The following is a 21,666-nucleotide window of genomic DNA, read 5'->3' as shown; positions in this document are numbered from 1 at the left end:
TAATTAAATGATTCATTTGTTATTTATTGTGTTTTCCCTTCAAACAGACCAAAAACAAAGGGGGGAAAACCCTGAGCCTATTAGTGTATGTGTCTGGATTCTCTCCACTTTCCTCCCTTTTTGCCAAAAAGGTTATATATAAAAATACATAACTGCAAAGCCAGAACCTGATAAAAATTAGCTATAAGTCAGTGTTCTCCTTTAGTGAAGCTGGTTTGCTGTTAAGGATTAGCTCTTTAACAATAAGCTTTGAGAACCAGCCATTGAATTATACTTACTTTGGATTATTGCCAAAGACATTAAGTGAGGGAACAGTGGTGTCTTTATGAAGTTTTCCTGCTACAAATGCCAGTAGCTAACTACATTTAGTGTAACAGTTCACAAACACATTTGCTAGCATTTCCAAGTCTATTGATTAATATCAATTTTATTTTTCATATTTCCTCTTTGTTTTCTATTGTGCTTGAACATCTGGAACAGGAGAAACCCCAGCGTACCACTATGGAACGCACTATTCATCTGCAATGATCGTAGCCTCATACCTTGTAAGGATGGAGCCTTTCACACAGATATTCTTAAGGCTACAGGTAAAACCTAAATTTGGAATTTGACCTTTCTATTCAAGTCTACTTTCCTTTAAAAGGCATTGTCTTGCCTTATAGAAGCCTAAAAAGTTTTAGTGGCAAAGTAGTCAAACAGATTTAAATAGAATTTTGCTGGACCTAAAAAGAGTGATATATCCTAACTCATTTGGTGTCTTCTTGATTATAATTGCATTCTCTTTCATTCAGTCATCAAGTATTTACTGAATGCCTACTATGTGTTAGGCACTGTTTCAGGTACTTGGAAGACTGTCAGTGAAGAAAGATGCCTTGTGGAGTTTCTCGACCTCAGTTGAGAGAGAGAGCCAAACATAATGAATGAGTAATCTGTAAAGTGTTTTAGAGTATGATTAAAAGTATCAGGAAAATATACATTAGGTAAAGTGGGGAGGGAAAGGGCAGAACCGGCTTAAAATTGAGTAATGGGAGTAGGCCTCCTCTGAACAAAAACCTCAGTGAGGTGAAGGAGTTACTCCTACATACACCTGAGGGAGGTGTGCTCTGAGTAGAAGTAGAGCCAGAGCCTCAGAAGAAGGTGTGTGCCTGATGTGTTTGGAGAAATAGCAGGGAGGCCCTTGTGTTCAGAATGGAGTAAGCGAATATGAGAGTCATAAGGTATGAAGTGAGAAAGGAAAGAGGCCAGGCTGGGGCAAGTCTTAGCTGTCATGGGCTTTGGCATTTTCTCACAGTAAATACCATGTTCATTAAAACACACAGGGACCAGTGTGACTGGAGAAGGAAGGTAGTGTATCTATGAGGCCGCAAAGGAAACCCTTTTGTCTTTCAATTTGTTTCATCAACCTGTAACTTTCCTATCACCTTTCCTAATTCTCCACTTAATTCTAATTCCCAGTTCAACCACATATGATTGAATTGTCATGTTAATTTCTAAAATTAGCCAAGTATATGTATAATAACTTGAATATTTCCAACTGTAAATGGTTTACATTAGACCTTCTTTCTTAGAAGGGCATCGTCAAATTATGGAAGTATTTATATTTCCTTACAGTCTTGCCCTCTCTAAAAACTAATATTTTTAAATGACTTTTTAAAAATCTTTATATTTATATTTTACTTTGATTATAAAACCAATCTATTGAGCATCCTTTGTAAGAAGTACTCCAAAGAGACTAGGTTTTCTTTTGTGATTTTAAATTTCATGTATTTAACATGGGATGATGCGAGATTGAAATGTCACCAAACATAGTTGAGGTTTTTAAGCCCTTGAACTTGACAGAAGCTGTGAGGTAGGAATGGTTCTCTAATGGAGAGGTGCCTTCTCATTCTGCCCACAGGGTGGCCACTTTGACCTGGCTGACCGGATGTTTCACAGTGTGCGCGAGGCCTGGTATTCAGCATCAAAGCACAACATGGCAGACGTAAAAGAACTTATTCCAGAATTTTTTTACTTACCAGAATTCCTGTTCAATTCCAACAACTTTGATCTAGGTATGTAGAGCTGTGTTAGGAATGTTAGCCAGGCAAAGAACAGTAGAAACAAGTCACTTCTGAAGATTGTCTGCCCCATGCATTAGCAAGAAAAGATTTCCTTATACTGTTAGTTGCTATTATTTACTGTAATTGGATGCATGTAATTAAATACTTAAAAAAGCACGTTTATTCCCCCAAAATGCTGTTTCAAACCTAGAGTTCTAGAGACATTTATAAATTGAAACAGATTACATTGGATGTTTAGAATTTTGTTGTTCTAGTGAAAACAGTCTTAAAGTTAAGTTTTGAGAATTATGACCATTGAAACCTATTAGTAGTCAAGAATCTAAATTTTATGTATTGTTCTAATCGTGTGTGTGTGTGGCCTGAGGTATTCTTGTTTTAATGTGTTTCAAAACCAAATTTAAAAAACTTTAAATGAATCCCTTTTCTTTATCCTGTTGGATCCTATTTTGTAGAAAAACAGTATAAAATCACCATTTATAAAAAGGAGAGAATTTTCATCAGTAGTGTCTTTTATATTCTTGGCAGTTAGAAGAAATAAATTTGACTTTGTTTAGAGTTTCTTGGAATACAATTTGATGACCTGTGCTTTTGAGTATTTCTTTTAAAACATATCAGAATTCCATTGCTTGTACTTTAGAATATTTCTGCCACATTTTGTACTTTTTTTTTAATATACCCTACATTTATTGCTTTTAAGCGTTAAGCATATAAATCATTACCATCTTACCTCCAAATTTTCATTAACAGAAAATTCAGGGAAATATTCCTACCTTTTACATTTTATAATTTTTGTTTTTAAATTTTTCAAAATTAACTTTTATTAACTGTCCACTAGCAGGTATAACTGTGTGGAATGGGATTCAATAAGAAATATTGTAAGACTTTCAGTATTCCCAGGAAAAATCCTCATTAACTCTGACTGGGCCTGGAGCTCACTCTTGGGCAGGAGTGGAATAGATGGTCAGTAAGCAAAATAAACAGATGTGTACACATGAGTACTTAAAAATGAGTACACCTGAGTGCTTTCTTATGTTCACTTACAACATCACTTGAAGAATGCTGCATTCCCTAGAGTTACCACTTTCAAAGAAACAAATACAGAGAGGTGCAAAAAGAAAAAGATCCCTCGAATCTTCTATAATCTTTGAATCAGTTATGATGATCTATGTTGCAAAGTGTTTCAGTCAGACCACTTGCAAACCCAACCAAACAATCCACTTTTAAAATAAGTAAATAAAAGAAGGTCATGTACTTTCATCTTTATCATATTCACATTCGTAATACATCATCTTTCCTTCTTAAAATCAAAAACACTGTTTAAATTTAAAGGCTAAAAACATAAAACTCTCATAAGAAACCATAAGGGTAAATCTTCATGATCTTGAATTTGTTAATGGATTCTTAGATATCAAAAAAAAAAAAGCAGCAGCAACTAAAGATAAATTAGACTTCATCAACATTGAAAACTTTGGCATCCAAAGATTTTGTCCAGAAAGTACAAAGACAGCCTGTGGAGTAGGGGAAAACATTTGAAAATGAGATATCTGGTAAGAGTCTAGGATCTATATAAAATTATATTATATCTGTATAATATAAAAACTCTTAAAATTCAGCAGCCTGAAAATAAACAACCTTGTTGAAAAATGGGTAAAAGACTTAGTTAGATATTTCTCCATATATATGGCCAGTAAGCACAGAAAAGATGCTCATCATCAATGCAAAACAAAATCATGATGAGATAACACTCCACATCCATTAAGGAGGCAAATATCTGGGAAAATCAGAAAATAGCCAGGGCTGGCAAAGATGTGAAAATGAAAACACTTGTACATTGCTAGTGAGATCATAAAATGGTCAGCTACTGTGGGAAAGAGTTTGAAAGTTCCTCAAAAAGTTAAACAAAATTACCATATGACCAGCAATTCTACTCCTGAGTATATAAGAATTGAGAACAGGAGCTCAAACAAATGCCTGCACAAGCATGTTTATAGTGGCAGAACTCCAAATAGCTAAATAGTAGAAATAGCCCAGATGTCTGTCAAGGTGTGAATAGATAAACAAAGTGTGATACATAGATATAATGAAAGATTATTCAGCCATATCAATGAATGAAGTGCTGATAAATGCTACAACATGGATGTGTTAACTTTTCATTTATTGTAATAAATACCTGAGATAATCAACTGATAAAGAGAAAAGGGGTTTTTTAGCTTATAATTTTAGAGGTTTCAGTCCATGGTGGATTGACCCCATTGTTTTGGGGCCTGTAGTAAGGCAACACACCATCATAGAAACATGTGGTGGAACAAAGCTGCTCACCTCATGGCCAGAAGGCAGAAAAGAGAGGTAGAGGAGGGGGCTGGAGTCTCACTCTCCTCTTCAAGGGCACTCTCACAGTGACCAAAAGACCTCTGAGTAGCACCAGCCTAGGACAAAACCTGTAACACAGGACTTTGAGGGACATTCCATGTCCAAAATTAGCAATGAATGAACTTCAAAAACATGCTAAGTGAAAGAAGCCAGCCTCAGAAGGTCATGTGATGTATAATTCCATTCACAGGAAATACCTATTCATAGGTAAATCCAAAGACATAACAAATTGGTGGTTATTATAGTCTAGAAGAAGAGAGGAATGTACGAATTTCACCCCAAAAGAGAAAAATAAACAAAACTAAACACCCATTGCTCTCTATCAAAAAAGATAGTGATATTATTAAAAAAAAAAAAAAAAAAACCTGGGAGTTTTCCCTGACCCCATCTTGTTCTCACATCCCTGGATGTACACAGTGGGGGAGATGCAGAATAGACTGAGGGTTTCTCTGTAGGTTTTGTTTTCCGTGTATGTCATTTTTAAAATGCAGCTAGTGCTAATAAAATTCTCCAACATAAGCATTTAGGGAGTATAGCAAAATCTTGAAAAGTAGGTTATATCTCAAGAAGCCTGAGAATTATTACCAGTTTCTCATTATCAAAAAATTTGGACTAAAGAGAGCATTTGAGAGGGATTGGCAGGAATGTGTGAGGTGTGTGTGCTTGCAGGGATGCGGCATAATGACCCGATCTATGTCAACAATCAAATAACAATGATGAAAATAAGTTTCTAAAGGAAATGTTTTTGTTGGTTTCCATTTGGAATTGACTTTGTGCTCTAAAATTTAAATGACTTCACTTCTGTGTGAAATTCATGATAGAACTACTATCTAATCAACTGCTAGGAAGCCAGGGAGTTAAGTCTTTACTATTTACAGTCGTTTGTTACAATGATAATCTAAACCTATGAAAACTGTAAGCTAAAATTACTTTTTGGTGTTTTTCCAAAAAAGAAGGGGCAAGAGAACCTGTTTCCTTAAATACCAATCCTACTTAATGTGTGTTCATGAGTGTGTGTATTTTTAATGCAAATAGATTTCATAGCAAATGACTTCTTTAATACTTTACAGATTATCTGGCTGTGACTTAAAATAACAGTTTATGGTCTTTCCAAATATTTTTTCTTTTAAGTGATGCAAGAACAACAAAAAGTTATATTCTAATTTCATTTCTTTAGAGAAAACCATCACAGTTCTATATATCTCAGTTCTACAGAGCTTTCTCAAGAATTTGTGTCAAAATATGAGAAACCTCATGACTGCATTTATCTTCAGGAGGCTCAAAACAGTAGCCTCACGGAAGATCTTATTGAAGAGGAATCCTATAGTTAATAGCATTTTAGAAAGTTTGTGTCCAGTGTCCCTCTTAGAGCAGGACAAGTATATTAACATGTTTACCTTCAAGGCCTCTTTCAGGCCTTATAGAATATGTTCAATTTTGTATAACTCAGCATTTCCTGCAGGCATTTGAGAGCAAGAATCCTGGTTTTACTAGCACTTAGCAAATCTTTTTGAGAAAATGCTCTAAGGAACAACCTTGGGGAGACACCAGAGTGGATGATCCCTGTGGGGCTCTTCTGTGGTGAAAATTGATAGTTCTAGTAATGAATCTCTCACACTATTTCTCGGTCACTGTAAATGAAGTTAACATTTGTCCCATTCTTTCATTTTCTTTTTAATGTATCCAATTGTGCAGGCTGTAAACAAAATGGCACCAAGCTTGGAGATGTTATCCTTCCACCTTGGGCCAAAGGGGACCCACGAGAATTCATTCGAGTCCACCGTGAGGTAATAAGGGTGCACTCTGGAGTGGGTTGTGGCCAATGATCACGCTATAGAAAGGACCTTGATTTGTGTATTTTGCATTCACTTAAGTTACTAATATTATCATAATGATTTTTAATTATTTTAATTCCTATTGACCACTAGCCAGGTTTCTTAACTTTGTGAGCAAGTAATAAATGCCAGCCCCTTACCTAGCTTGTGTTTTGGAATTACAGGCTTTGGAGTGTGATTATGTGAGTGCCCATCTGCATGAGTGGATTGATTTAATCTTTGGCTACAAACAGCAGGGTCCTGCTGCAGTAGAAGCTGTGAATGTCTTCCATCACCTTTTTTATGAGGGTCAAGTGGATATCTACAATATAAATGATCCACTGAAGGAGACGGCCACCATCGGCTTCATTAATAACTTTGGTCAGATCCCTAAACAGGTATGGATGTTCTTTTCTTATCAGCAGTGACTCAGTGTCATTCCATAATATTTCTATAGTTGGTAGATTACCACATAATAATTAAGTTTAGTCTAAGTTAATAATGAATCATAAAAATTGTTCATTAGATTAATGATCCTAGATTACTTGCTTCTCCTCACTTTTATGTAAGATAAATAAACTTTTTGATGTTTGAAGAGAATTTTCACTCAGACTGGAACAGGGCATGTTTTCTTGCTCATGACCTGATAGACCACAGTGTGCACAGAGACAGGGTTTCATCTGATGCCAGTGGGAAGCTGTGCTGATTTTAGGGAGGAAAATGACATGGTCATATTTAATTAAGCTTTTACAGTTCATTCTGGCCTAGTCAGTTCCCCCTGACACCCCTGCTAGTGTGTGTAACACACATACACACACGCAAGTGCATGCACTTTGCAGAGGAGCTAAATTTGGACAGAAGAACACTCGGGACACAGCTGTAGAGATTCATGGAGCAGATGATGATTGGGTTACATTAGTGAACAGTGAGGAGAGTACTGTGCCATGAGGACTTGTGCCACAGCAATGCCCAGGACATGCACCAGCGGCTCTCACCACCATCTGGAACCTGGAAAGAAGACCAAGAGCTGTGCCCCTTAGCACTCCAGGACTGTAGATCTCTGTGTTGTGCACAGTGATGAGCACCCCCCTTCTCTTTCTACTTTGTATGAGGGTTAGGCAGAAGCAGGAATATCTTCAGCATAGTGAGAGGAGGGACTCTGCTGAGCTTGTAAGTCCCCATCCTGTGCCAGATGCGAGGGGCTGTACACTTTTGGCCCTGACCGTCTTCTCTGTTTCTGCTTCACATATCTCTCCTGAAATCCCTTTTTATAAGGCTAGCCAACTTAAAGATCTCCAGGGTGGACACTTGGGAACACACAGAATAATGGCCAGTTGTATGTGGGAAAGCCAGATAGATAGCAGGACACTACTGCACCATTTACAATGTAGTCTGATCCCTACCAAAGGAACCATGTTTCTTTTCAAGCAAAATGTTCTTCAATAAAGTACTCACAGTTGGAGAGTTTTAATTAAATCTTTATTTAGGTAAACCTGTCCTTTTTCCTGAGTGTTAAAAGGCAGGATCCCTGTTGCATACCCTGTGGGAAATGCATGTTCTGAACATGTATATAAAGACACGTGGCACCACTGCAGGATTTTTGTGCTACTTTGGAATGTAAGAGGCCAGCAGACTGGGAGATATGACTTGGATACCAACATACATCTAGGACAGGCCATTGACTAATAGAGAATACTTTCAAGTAAACAATCTAAGAAAATCTCAATTTTATGGTGACTCTATACATGTATGAGCTGTCATGTGCTCTATGTTAGGGCCTCACATAAAAGTTGTTCAGTAAATATTTATTTGTAAGCATGCTTTAAATTGCATCTTTTTTACAATTTCAGAATCTGTAGAAGATAAAAGAACCCTTACTCTGTGCCCCTGTACGTAGCTAATATAAACAAAATGCTTAATGCTCTGGAAGCCTATAGTGCTATCTTTGTCTGTACAAAGCATATTTCCTGTCATTTTTCCCCCAGAAACCTAAAACATCTTCTTGAAGCATAGTGCTATTGTTTTTATGTTTAGTCTAAGTTCATCCAAGTTTTTCTAGATAGCTTTCTCAAATATTAATTTTCCAGCAGAAACTACTGTATCCATTTGAAGATCTACATTATTTGAAAAATAATTTTACATTAAATTTGAAAAATAATCTTAAGCGTATATTAATATTTTTAGCTGTAGAAATACTGAACAAAAATTCCAAAGATTTTTCTTTTCTTTTTTTTTTCTTCATTGCAAAGTGAAAGGAAGAGAATAATGTTTATATTTTCAGCAAATTTGTAGCATCTAAACAGCACAAAAATCATATTGCTAAATCACATTAAGAAAAGCCATGGTGGAAAACAGAAGTAATCCAGTTAAAACGTCTATCCACCTTAAATGGCCCAGAATGGTACTGGGCTATGAAGAATCAGTTGCCTTTTAAAAATAATTGGAAAACTATTATAAATCAACTTCAGTTTGGTGGATTAATTTTCTTTCACAGAGTTAATTCAGCTTAACATAGAACACAATAGCAACTCAAGCTTTAGCATCATAGTCCTTTACCTACTTACTAAGTTATGAGTTTGCTGGAAATCCTCTTAGCCTCTTTGGATTTCTTTCCTCAAATGTAAAATAGGATAATGTAGTATCTAATGTTTATTGTAAAACTTAAGTTAAATAAGAACATAATGCCTAGCATATTAAAGGGCTTAGTAAGTATACTTTTTATTATTAAGTATGTCATCTTTTGTACAGTTATTTAAAAAACCTCATCCACCAAAACGAGTGAGGAGTCGACTCAATGGAGACAGTGCAGGAATCTCAGTCCCACCAGGATCCACAAGTGACAAGATCTTTTTCCATCACCTAGACAACCTGAGGCCTTCCCTAACACCCATAAAAGGTAAGGCGATGAGAAATAAACTGTTAACTCATGATTTGATGGCATTATTTAATAATCTTAATTCAGCAAAAGCAAACTTGTTATTTAGCAATTGTGTCTTTTGTAGTAAGTACTGTATACTTTTTGTGTAAAATTACTGAACACTTTCTAGTATCTTCTTTTTTTCTGTTTTCTTTATTTCACCAGTTGGATTCTGTATCAGAAAGAGCCAAACATATTTCTCCCTTCTGTTAATTTAGTCAATTCTAAGATATCAAAATTTTGTAACTTCAATTTTACTTGCAGAAAAAACTTTGTCTACATTTTTTATTTTTCCTACATATATTCAGTATATCAAATAGCAGTAGGAAGACGATGAAATAGATGGACATCATTACTGCAGGTACATGTATGAAGACACGAATGTCGTGACTCTACTTTGTGTACAACCAGAGACATGAAAAATTGTGTTCTATATATATACTATGAATTGAAATGCACCGTGCTGTCATATATAACAAATTAGAATAAATAAATAAGTTAAAAAGAAAAAAATAGCAGTAGGCAGACCATATTTTCAATATGCCAACCAAAAGGCATCCTACCTTTTATCTAATGGTACACTTATCTAAAAGAAGTTTTTGAGGTAGAAATTTTACCCTTAAAATGAAAAAAAAAAAATGTTTTGTAAAGTCTTGAAGTTGGTCACTTTAATCAATTTAAGAGTTGGAGCATCAAACTGATTTGGTAGGCCACACTCTGCCATTCTATCTCATCACAGGGAATCTGCTCCTTGCTATCTCCTGTCACTGCCCAGTGTCTGTACTGGAGGTTTAGTTGTTTGGCAATTTCTTACGTGGAGTAGGAAGACCATTCCTCTTGGGGCATGTTATAGCCTTCCTTTAAGTCTGTAGCTTGCAAGGTGCTGAAGATAGATATAGGTTGGTTGATGGGCTGTGTCCCTCTGCATTCTGAGAAGTACCTCAGATTACTCTGTGTAGCAGCAGAAACACAGGACTGGAGGGAAGTTCTGCAGAACACCTGTCTGGGTGACACCCCACCCAGCATGTCTGGGAGCAGCCTCAAAATCCAAGCTTTGCTACTGATATCATTTGGTCTTAGGTATCAGGATGCTTGATTTGTATGAATATTTGAGATTACCTTACCATACCTGTGGGATAATGAAGTTAGTTTCCCTGTCTTGTCCTAATGTAATGATTTCTTATTTTTTTTTGTTTTGTTTTTGGGTTTTTATTAATAGAACTCAAAGAGCCTGTGGGACAAATAGTATGCACGGATAAAGGTATTCTTGCAGTAGAACAGAATAAGGTTCTTATCCCACCAACCTGGAACAAAACTTTTGCTTGGGGCTATGCAGACCTCAGCTGCAGACTAGGAACCTATGAATCAGACAAGGTTTGTGGTTTCTTGCTTTCTCATTTAATCTTGCTCTTTCATGGCATGGATATCTTGATAATGGGGGTGGAGAGAGCACAGTCCAGTGGATTGTCAGCTGTTCCTCCAAAGGCCAGAAGAAAGGAGAGTGTCATTGCATCAGACAAAGATAAGGGAGCTAGTGGAGAAGTCATTTTTCCTGCAGAACAAGCCTCTTTTGTAAGCTGAGTAATAGGGGCTGGTTGTTCCCTTCCTGCCCACAGAATTCCTCTAAAAGATCCTAGCCAACAAGGTGCTCACCATTTCTGCCAACCAGGATAGCCTGCTTTTGGCAAGTCACCATCTGGTCCACTTATCATTTTAATGTTCTAAAATGGCTGACAGAAAACTTGCTACCCCACCCCACAGGAACCAGCAGCAGCTGCTGTGAGTTCCATAATCATCTCTTTGAGAGGCCATATGTAGTGATCCTTCAGCTACCCTGTGTTTGCCCTTGAGCCCCTCCCAACTGTAAGATGGATAGACTCTGCCCAGCCTGTTCCATTCCACTGCCAACATGATTTTGCTTAGTTAATGTTCTCCTTCAAAGCACTGTGCTTTCTGTGCACATGCTTCCACTGGTTACAGCCTACACCCTTTTACCGGATCATCTCCTGCTTCTTACATAGCAGCACCACACAAATTGAACATCATTTTCCCACACTGGAGAAACCAGAGATCCCCATGATGAATGAAGTCCTTTTCAATTATGGTTCTTGGCAGCAAGTACAGTTAGGAAACTGTGGGAACAATTCAGTGTGGAGCTTCAATGGAAACATCACAAAACTAAAACCAACCCAGAACGTGAGTTGGTGTGTGCCTGTGAGGTGCCTCAGCTGAGGCCCTTTACTCAGCTCTGCTGCTTGCACAGCTGAAGTCTAGAGCACTTGGTGGCATGTGTGTCTCACATCTGTTTTGTTTTACAGGCAGTAACTGTTTATGAATGTTTGTCAGAGTGGGGCCAGATTCTCTGTGCAATTTGCCCCAACCCCAAGCTGGTCATTACAGGTGGAACAAGCACGGTTGTGTGTGTGTGGGAGATGGGCACCTCAAAAGAAAAGGCGAAGACCCTCACGCTCAAGCAGGTAACTGAGGGTGAGCAGATGGAATGGGCTCATTCCATCTCAGCCTGCTCTGGAGAAACTAACAAAGCTTCCTTCATCCTAGGTACATCAGGCATAACATAAAAAACCAAAAAGTGCTCTTTTGCTAGAAATTCTTAAAAAAAAAAAATGTAAATCAGAACATACTATTTCTAAAAATTATCAAGCTGATTCTTTTTTAAAAATGAAACCAAGTCATTTTTAGGTAATATATGTTAATATATTTAAGTAATATAAATATTTCTTACAAATTATATGTTTATTAACTTTTTGAAAATCAAATTATATTTGCTGTTGATCCTTACTAATTTCAAGATGATTTACATTTAGATGAACCATAAAGTCGTAGTTGTTTCTCTCTTCTTTTGTCATTTCCTTAAGGACCTGCCAAACTCATAATATTTAGTAGAATCCTTGAAGATTTAGTTAACAGGTTTTTCTAATCACATAATTTTCATTTAAAGCAATAATCTGTTTATAAGTAAGCCATCTTTTTAAAAAAAATTGTAATTGTAGATGGACAGAATGCCTTTATTTTATTTGTTTATTTTTATGTGGTGCTGAGTATTGAACCCAGTGCCATATGCATGCTAGGCAAGTGCTCTGCCACTGAGCTATAGCCCCAGCCCAAGCCATCTTTTAATATTTGACTTATGAGAGAATTTATCATAAGATGTTGTTTAAATAAGAAGCAGACATTTAAGTATTTTTTTATTATTATTGAAAAGTAATGTAAGTACTATCATTTATTGCATGCCTCCTATGTTAAGGACACTATGCTGGATGTCTTAAAAATACAGAACTTCAATCCTTACAATTTCATAAGGAAGATATTAAGCACACTTTACACCTGAAAAAAAAAAAAAGAGAGAGAGAGAGAGAAAGAGGTCAAATGACATGCTCAAAATTATAGTTGTGGAAAAAAAAAACAGAATTTAAATTCAGTTCTGACTCCAAAACTATTTTAGATATACTTTTGAACAGTAGTATCTTAAATATCTGTAGAAAGAATTAGTACTTTTACCAACAACGATCTAAATAGACCAGAGGATTCATAGACTTCCTGAGTCCTGTGGCAAATCACACCAAGAGAAGCAAACTCCTGAAACAAACAAGCACCAAATTGACATACATTCTGCTGATCCAAACTCCTGCTTAAATATTTTTAAATTAGAAAAAAGATTCTGAAGATGACATGCCAGTCAAATGGGGTTTGCTAAACACACCATGCAGACGTCTGTGTGCCCCAAATTTTAAACCAACTCATTATTTAAGCAGGCATATTCTTCTGCCAGGGAAGATGGCCCATCTGATACTCAGGGACTCCTTAACAGTAATCTTGATATTTCCCTTCAAAATCCTTACTTATTTTCACTTACTACCATTCATTCCCGTGGGTCCTGTTTCTCTTCATTTTCTAGCAAAAGAGAACAGTTCTTATTCCAGTTTGAAGAAGGAGTTCCTCTCAGACAGAACTCCTCAGATATTTCCCATGGAGTAGCAGGACTGCAGCACATTGACACATCAGAATGACACTGTTCCCTTGTCTTTCAGAACCAGATACTGCAATCTTGTGGTTCTCATCATTTGTATATTTTTATTTTTTAATTTTTGACTAACATAAAATAACTGCATATAGTTTGTGCACCTTAAAAAAATTCATCAATTACAGGTCCTCAGAATAAACAAGCAGGTGTTTGTGACATAAGAGAATGGACACACAGTTTCAGTTCTGTTTGGGGGCCAATTATCAGTGTATTTCCACATAGAAATAGCATGAAGAAATCCAAGCTGGGTTGCAGCTGCCAATCCCCATGCTCTCAACTATGCTGACCTATGTTTAGGAAAGTAGAATAAAACTCATCCCCCATCCATACAAGATGAGCCCACGATGGGCCACATGAGGAGAAAGGTCAGCCCCGCACTGCCCAGATGGCCCCACTCAGGGTACCCACTGCCCTCAGCATAGCTTCTATCTGATGAATCTGGGAGCTTCTAAAATCACTTATGGGATCTGTTACTGTGATTGATCTGATATGTTGCTGTTTTCTTTTGTAGGCCTTACTTGGCCACACTGATACTGTCACCTGCGCCACAGCATCACTAGCCTATCACATAATTGTCAGTGGGTCCCGCGACCGGACATGCATTATTTGGGATTTGAATAAACTGTCATTTCTAACCCAGCTACGAGGCCATCGAGCTCCGGTTTCTACTCTTTGTATCAATGAATTAACAGTAAGTATTAAATTGCACAATTGTTTTATATTCAGGGAAACCATACTCAGTAAAAAATGACTTTTCCTAAGCTGATAGACACTCATTCTAAAAGTCACTATATTTCTCTTGATTTCTGTGTTTTTTGAAAAGCAGATGGAGATTAAAATTTTTGACCCAAAGAGTACTTTCGTCTTAAAATTCATTCACTACTAGGTACTTTAAAGTACAAGATTTGGTTAAAATAAAACAAATATGATATGCTTTTTAAAAAATAAGGAACTCGTGGGATTTATTAAGAATGTTCAGGCTGGGGTTGTGGCTCCATGGTAGAACACTTGCCTAAGCACATATGTGGCACTGGGTTCAATTCCCAGCACCACATAAAAATAAATGTTCATCCACAAATTAAAAATATATTTTTTAAAAAAAAATGTTCAAATTTTGTTGAAATTTTTAACAAAGTACATTATTTGTTTTGAAAAGTGAAAAGAGTAGTTTTTGGGTGCCCAAATGAGAAAATTTGTTATTATTTTTAAAACATTCTCAAATTATCAAGGAATTTTATCTCAAAAATAAATATTTTATAAATCAAAATAAAAATAAATCCACTGGACTAGAAGTTCCCCACATAGAGCAAGTCCCACTGAATTGAACAAGAGAGGGAGTCCTCTTTATCACTAAGGGGTTGTCAAGCAGGGGAAGCTTAAGAGTAGGTTTATAAAAAATGAGGTCCATAAGTCCAAGGGTACATTACTATAGGATAACGTATCCTGTCCCAGGAACCCACCCCAGCCTCTTCACTAACAACATTCCCATTCCCGCCTCATTCCTGCCCTGTGGCCACCTTTAGGAAATGGTAGCTCTCACCATGTTATTGAGGAATGTTTCTGTTACCATCCACACAGACAACTTTCCTTTTCCTTCACATTTTTTATTTCTTTCAGACAATACTGTTTTATACTTAAAATCAAATATCTTGTAGTCACACCAAAAAAAAAAAAAATAGTTCTAGTGAAAGGCTTCTGGAGTGTCTCACTGATGGTAGGAGGACTCAGAAATGTGAATAAGTTGGGGAAGGAAGGGTAACAGAGTCAAATTTGGAATTGGTGTATTTGATAGGTTTAAGATATTTCAGAACACAGCCTTGGGTTAGGCCTGAAAACTTTTATTTCTAAAGAACTGTAGAAAAATATAGGAGCGACAGAACCACTCTGACCTAACAGTGTGTTACTCTGAGTCAGATGCTTAATTTCATTGAAGTTCTTTGTTTTGAAGTTGTTCTTAAATAGAATTTTATTTACAGTCAGTTATTTGAGCCATTATACACCCACTGGATTGCAATAGTTGCTGCAAACACTGGGGGTTTTTTTCCTTTTCTTTTCTTTTCATAAATGTTTTTTATAGTTTCTTAACACATGAAAATAATTCTATTTCTGTTTATCCAACCTATATCCAATGTGCTTAACTTGTGTTTACATTTTGGGCCCAAGTTCCCTTGGCAGCTGCTGTTTATTTCTTCTTCTATGGCTCAGCCCTCATGACCACAATATTCGCTTTAATGCATTCTTAATTATGTCCCCCTGGAGTCACTGAAGAGGTCTTGCCTAGTGCAGAATGAAGTGGCTGTCTCTGGTTTCTTGCAGAGACCAGGGACACTAATTAAAACTCACCTGCTGACACTCAGAGAGAGCTCAGTGACTGATACAGAGGTAGACAGAGCAACAAAGAGTATTATTTGTGTTCAGGTTTGTTTAGCTTCTTGCTATGGAGCTAGAGGGGCTGTAGAGAGGGGCTAGGAACAGTAGATGAGCAGAGAGTGCAGCCTTGTCCTCCCACCCCAGTGTCCCTTTGCCTTCGTCCTTGTGTTGGTGCTGCTACTCAGCTTCTAGTGTTCCCTCTGCTTTTGATGACCATCTTCTAATATCTAATAGATTCTTGTGAATTTCCCGACTGCCCTGCAATCACTAGGTCATTTCTAAAGTAACAGCCAGCAATGGAACAACCAGGCCACCTTAGGATTAGAGTGGCAGTACAGGATGGTTTGTGAACATTGGGACTACAGAGAACTGCTGCTGTGCCCCTCACTGTCACCCTCTGAAGCCTATCTGGTGCTAGCTGACCTCACAGGGTCACTGTGAGGGTCAGACTTGAGGGAAAGGCCTTTCCTTCTGGCCTTTGGAATTCATGTTTTCATGAGTTATCAGCTCAGGGAATCTTAGATTTTATTAGAAGTGACTTACATGCCAGGTTTCTTTTTTCACCCTCATTCTCCCACCCTTCTTGTGAATGTGAATTTTAAAATAAGGCATTATGATGTTACCAAGATATTACCATGTCATTTGTTGGAGAGACACAATATACCTGGACTGAATATTTTTTCTTCTACCCTATAGTGTTGATGATTGGACTCAATTATGTAAAAGTCTGTGTGGCTGAATTCCTCTAAATGAAAAGTATAAATAGAGTTTGTAAACAACATGAGGAAGAAGAACATTTCGTCACCCCCTCTGATGACATAGTACTTTGTGGTGGAATGAGAGCTTGCTCAGCAGTGTGCTGGGCACAAACTTGCCTCTCATCTCCATTTGTGACCCCCTGACATAGCATCCACTCAGCTTTGAATTTTTAAAGAAGCCTCTTGAATTTTTAAAGAAGATCAGGATATTTATTTTTAAGTCATTAAGCAGTGAATTCTAAGTTACCTTAGAAATAATTCAGCCATTAATCTAGGGAATGAGGTGTTTTTGAGAGCAGGCCAAAGATGCAATTATTTTTCTGAAACTAATATATAATATGAAGAGAATGAACAGTCTTCCTTTATCTTGCAGGGGGACATTGTGTCCTGCGCTGGCACATACATCCATGTGTGGAGCATTAACGGGAACCCTATCATGAGTGTAAACACGTTCACAGGTTGGAGCCAGCAGATCGTCTGCTGCTGCGTGTCAGAGATGAACGAATGGGACACACAGAATGTCATAGTAACAGGACACTCAAATGGAGAGGTTCGGGTAAGTGGGCACAAAGAAGTATTTGCTGTCCTAGTTGCCTAAAACTTAGGAAGCTGTTTAAAGTGTAAGGACACCTGTTCAGGTTGTGATGTTTAGCAGAGTCTCCCTGCTATCCACATGGGCCCTGGCCCATGCTCATCAGTTATGGTGAACATCAGAGATTGGGCCCCTTCCTACTTAGTAGAGCTGTTAGTGCTACTGACGGCCAACAGCTTAACACCAGAGATCACTTAACCATGATCCCCCTGCCACATGGGACTGCTCACAGTGTGAACTGTGTAAGTACTGGGTTTTCAACCTGTCAAATAATTTTGTAGGAAAAATGTAGTTAGTGGGAACAGTGTCTTCTGTACAGAGTAGTACAGAGCTAGACAATGTATCCAGTGACCTCAGGCTTTTTTCTGGGCCAGATCCCACAAGATTGCTCCTGAAACCTAGAAGTGGTGTATCTTTTTCTTAGTTTTCTGAGTCTGGCCTCTTCAGAAAAGAGAATCAACAGAGTATTTACCTTTGTAGTCTATGCAAATATTTGCATTTTTCTCGCTCAAATTTTTCTTTGTGCCTGTTTTTGTTTTTTTTTTTCCTTTGTCAAAACAAAGAGCAGCTGATTACCGCCCTTCTTAGTCACGGTGCATGCTTAGAGACAGTGAGGCTGCCAGCCCACTCCCCTGCCACACCCTGTGCCTCAGACAGCAAGTGCTCGGGCACGCACATGCACTCCCAGAGGCTGCCTTCTTGAGTGGTATTCCAGGTCACTGGATTAGCGAGGTGTTATGAAAAGCTCCACAGTCAGATACATTTGGGGATCCTGCTGGCTATGTGCCTTCTTGGAGATCTGCAGTAGATATTTGTATATGCAAGACTCTTGAGATTTTTGTAGGAAACGGAAGTTTACTTACTTCGTTGAACCATGTTTTGAACTTACTTTTCCACATTCATCTTTATCCACTCTGAAACAGTCATTATGCAAGACAGTTCCTGCCACATTTGACAAGATACAAGGAACTCTGCATTGGTGCAATCCTAGAAAGGAAGTTATGTGTTTAACCTTGAGAGCTTGTCCTCATCCACTAACATGTACATCATTTCCTTGATTTGATTATCCACTTTTTTCTTTTTTTACTTTCGTACTTAAATGTAGTTTTGGAGAATGGAATTTCTGCAAGTTCCTGAAACACCAGCTCCTGAACCTGAGGAAGTCCTAGAAATGCAGGAAGACTGTCCAGAAGCACAAATAGGTATTTCATACATTATAAAAAACATTTGGTCACCTTCTATATTATTCTTTGTATTATTATTATTATATATTTTTTAAAGTCACTAGGAGTAACTTTATACCACACAACATAATCAAGGGCCCAAGGTTGGCCGTGGCTCACAAGAGCAGAGTTGCTGCCCGTTGTATAATTACTTTGGGCAGGTGTGCCAGGGTTTCTCCAGTTTACTGCAACACACTCAGTGTATCAGTGTTTTGTTGATTTCCACATTTCAAACTAAATTTAGGACAAACTTCCTAGAGGACCAAAGCTGTGAAAGGACCAAAGTTCTGAAAATACAAAGCAGATATGGAGGCACAGTGTTAGATAGTAGGATGACCTAACACCTCTCTTCCATGCCTGTTCTGCCAACACCTGGCTGTTCAGTCTGGACAACAGAGTGGCATCATGTTTATAAACTATCCACAGAGCCAGGTCAGAGTCCACCTTCAGTGTCCTCACCCAATACCTGCTTACATGGGGCATTAATTCAGGCTGATGCCTAGCAACCTGTGATCTACTATGTGTTATTTGTGAAACACTTTAACATTTCCCCGTGAAATAAAGAACTAGGTGATTTCTAAACAGAATGACTAGAGTAATGCCATAAAACCAAGCAAGTTGTGCTTTGCATTAGTAATATCCAGAGAAGCTGCACCTCTAATGTAGAACAGTTGGGACAAGGGACTGACTAGAAAGGACCGTCGTTTGAAGTTTGACCTTCCTATTGTCTGTGATTAATTTTTGTACACTGAGAATTCAGTGCCATTTTGATCACATGAGGGAGTTTCTAAGAGCAAAGACTTGCTATCAGAAAGACAGGAATAACTTCTCTTTGTAAACTGAAAATAGTCTTTACTTTCTATGCTAGAAAAAAAAGGATCCTGGGAGTGGGACATTTTCACACTGTATTATACACTTGTCTTATGTTCATACATGTAAATTTCTACATAGACAATTGCACTTTTAACCAGAAAGGTCATCTGAATGTTTTACAAAGAACATAAAAATTAAGCTCAATTCAACAGTTATTTGGGGGTTACCTGTAATGTGTGGGATAATGAGTTAAGGGTTCCAGTGAGAAGTGGTCGCTTTTCCTTCCTTTAACAAAGCTCATTAAGTGTGTTGACAATGGAAGATGGGATGAATAAGTGAGATGGAAAAAGGGATCAAATTCAGGGTAGAGAGGTTTATATGTCATCTTTCTTCTCGTGTATTTATACAGTGGACAGAGTTAGGCACAAGTGGTAGAAAGGGGAGAGCTGCCCCTGGGGAGGACTGGCTCTGATCAGTATGGCAGTGATGGGATTTGAAGATACTTAATTGGGTGAAAAGGAAGCAAGGGATTCACTGAGAATCAAAGCCATTTCCAAGGTGACTTAGGGCTTATGCTAATGATTGATTATACCTTAGGGCTCATGAGAATTAGCCATTGGGGTAACAGCTCCATTCAAATTAGTCCTAGACTCCTGAAAGTTAAAAGAAGCACACAATACATTTGTCCTGTTTAAAAAAAAAAAAATCGGTATGCAGTGAGATGGCACAATACACCCACATTTGTGTGCTCTCTTTTATTCCAACTATATGTAAACACATATTCTCGCATAAATTTCTCTTTTAGGAGACTATTACAAAGAGTGGAGAATTGATTGCAAAATGGCAATGAAAAGAGAAAGAAAAATTGAAGCTTCCTAAATTGAAGCTTTCCTCAGTAACTCCTTCATCAGTGTGGTTGTTTGCTTATTGACCGCTTTAGGCAAGACACTGAGGTTGGCCCTTTCTGCTGTCTGGTAGAAAGAATGTCCAGGTGTAATGGTGAAGAGTGAGGATTTCAAGTACTTGAGAGGAATAGGACTGGTAAAGGAGTCCAGAAGAGGGAGGGAGTACCTTCAGGCGAAGTAATTGGGTTGAATTTTAGAGAAAGAAGTGTGAAGCTTTGGCTTGCAAGACAGGCGATGGCCAAACACACAGATGCTGAGAAGACAGGTCTCCATCAGGCTGATGGTTCGGGCAAACCCAGCCATGAGGAGGGGTAGAGCTGTGTGAAAAACACCTAAATGGCACATCTCTCTGGACTGGGGTGGGGAGTGTGAGGTTTTGGTCAGACTGTGAATGACTAAATGCCAAACTAAGGCCAGAGAACTCTGAAACTTTTCAGAAATTCTACCCATTGTTGCTATCCGAAATCTTGCTAAATCTGGGAGTTTTTTTCCCCCCCCTTTGGTTATACTTAGCTTAAAATATTATGTCTCTGAGTCTTGTATATGATAGGAAAAAAGATCAGTGGAACAAAGCTGGGTCTGATTGTGATGTGTCTGTATTTTCTAATTCTCCCAATGCTTTACCCAGGGCAGGAAGCTCAAGATGAGGACAGCAGTGATTCAGAAGCAGATGAGCAGAGCATCAGCCAGGAACCTAAGGACACTCCTAGCCAGCCCAGCAGCACCAGCCACAGACCTCGGGCAGCCTCCTGCAGAGCAACAGCCACTTGGTGCAATGACAGTGGCTCTGATGACTCCAGGCGCTGGTCTGACCAGCTCAGTCTAGATGAGAAAGATGGCTTCATCTTTGTCAACTATTCGGAGGGCCAGAGCAGAACCCATGTACAGGGCCCCATTAGCCACCCGCATCCCAATCCTGTGGAAGCACGAAATTACAACAGATTGAAACCTGGTAACTTGAAGTTTGATATCTATTTCTTGCTTACTGTGTGAGGGTTAGTTGACCAAGTAAGGCCTCCCTGGGCTTCATCTCTGAGGTGCTCTGTGACCTGGGCTACCCACAAAAAAAGGATTCTTATAATTCTTCATGTGTGAAATGGATTTAAAGAATCTGACCTGCTGGGCATTTTTTAAATGCCAAAAACTTCATTCATTCAGAAATTATGAAAGCTTGTGAAAATAAGCAAGTATTAGTTATAAATAAATAGATAAAGCTGGGGTTGGGGTTGTGGCTCAGTGGCGCAGTGCTTGCCTTGCACATGTGAGGCACTGGGTTCCACATAAAAATAAATGAACAAAATAAAGATATGTGTCCATGTATGACTAAAAAAATATTTTTTAAAAAAATAGATAAAGCTACATTAGCAGGCAGCTTTACCTAGAGGCAAGGTTTTCAAAATCTTGCATTGAAGGTTTCTCCTTCTCTTCAGTTTCTTGTTTGGAATGAGACACTTTCTGACCTGACCCACAGGTCACTGACAACTAGATTGCTTTCCCTGCATTCAGGGAGGCCATGGCTGGAACTGGAAAGGCTACTTGAGCTTATATTGAGGCACCCTACCTCTTAAGGCCACCAGGTATAAGTGTATCATTTCTCAGTTTGGTGTGTTGTGTTCTTCACTTCTCCCCACTCCAGGGTACCGGTGGGAACGGCAGCTGGTATTCAGGCATAAGTTCACTATGCACACAGCCTTCATTCGAAGGGACAACACACACCCAGCTGAAGTCACCGCACTTGGCATCTCCAAGTAAGTGTCCGTCTTCTACCCTACTTCCTCCAAGTTGCTTGCATAGCCAGGGTA

The 21,666-nt window shown here is 38.3% G+C and overlaps 1 protein-coding gene across 10 annotated transcripts in view; it reads left to right on the top strand.

Moving 5' to 3' along the window:
• The window catches only part of Wdfy3 (WD repeat and FYVE domain containing 3), a 249,231-nt gene that overhangs the window by 216,272 nt on the left and 11,293 nt on the right, over positions 1-21,666 (top strand). For 9 of the 10 annotated variants that reach the window (XM_078021529.1, XM_078021535.1, XM_078021532.1 and 6 more), the window contains 12 exons: positions 481-587; positions 1,898-2,051; positions 6,126-6,217; positions 6,430-6,642; positions 8,993-9,140; positions 10,381-10,535; positions 11,480-11,638; positions 13,715-13,894; positions 16,705-16,887; positions 18,029-18,125; positions 20,493-20,816; positions 21,501-21,612. In XM_078021529.1, coding sequence (XP_077877655.1) covers positions 481-587; positions 1,898-2,051; positions 6,126-6,217; positions 6,430-6,642; positions 8,993-9,140; positions 10,381-10,535; positions 11,480-11,638; positions 13,715-13,894; positions 16,705-16,887; positions 18,029-18,125; positions 20,493-20,816; positions 21,501-21,612 — 1,924 coding nt within the window. Of the gene's footprint in view, positions 1-480; positions 588-1,897; positions 2,052-6,125; positions 6,218-6,429; positions 6,643-8,992; positions 9,141-10,380; positions 10,536-11,182; positions 11,344-11,479; positions 11,639-13,714; positions 13,895-16,704; positions 16,888-18,028; positions 18,126-20,492; positions 20,817-21,500; positions 21,613-21,666 lie in introns of those variants that run through there. The other variant, XM_078021537.1, reaches the window with a different exon arrangement.

The sequence above is a fragment of the Ictidomys tridecemlineatus genome, chromosome 9, assembly GCF_052094955.1.
Source record: "Ictidomys tridecemlineatus isolate mIctTri1 chromosome 9, mIctTri1.hap1, whole genome shotgun sequence".
Taxonomy (NCBI): domain Eukaryota; kingdom Metazoa; phylum Chordata; class Mammalia; order Rodentia; family Sciuridae; genus Ictidomys; species Ictidomys tridecemlineatus.
Note: the sequence above shows the minus strand (reverse complement) of the source record. Positions and strands in the feature narration are given on the sequence as shown.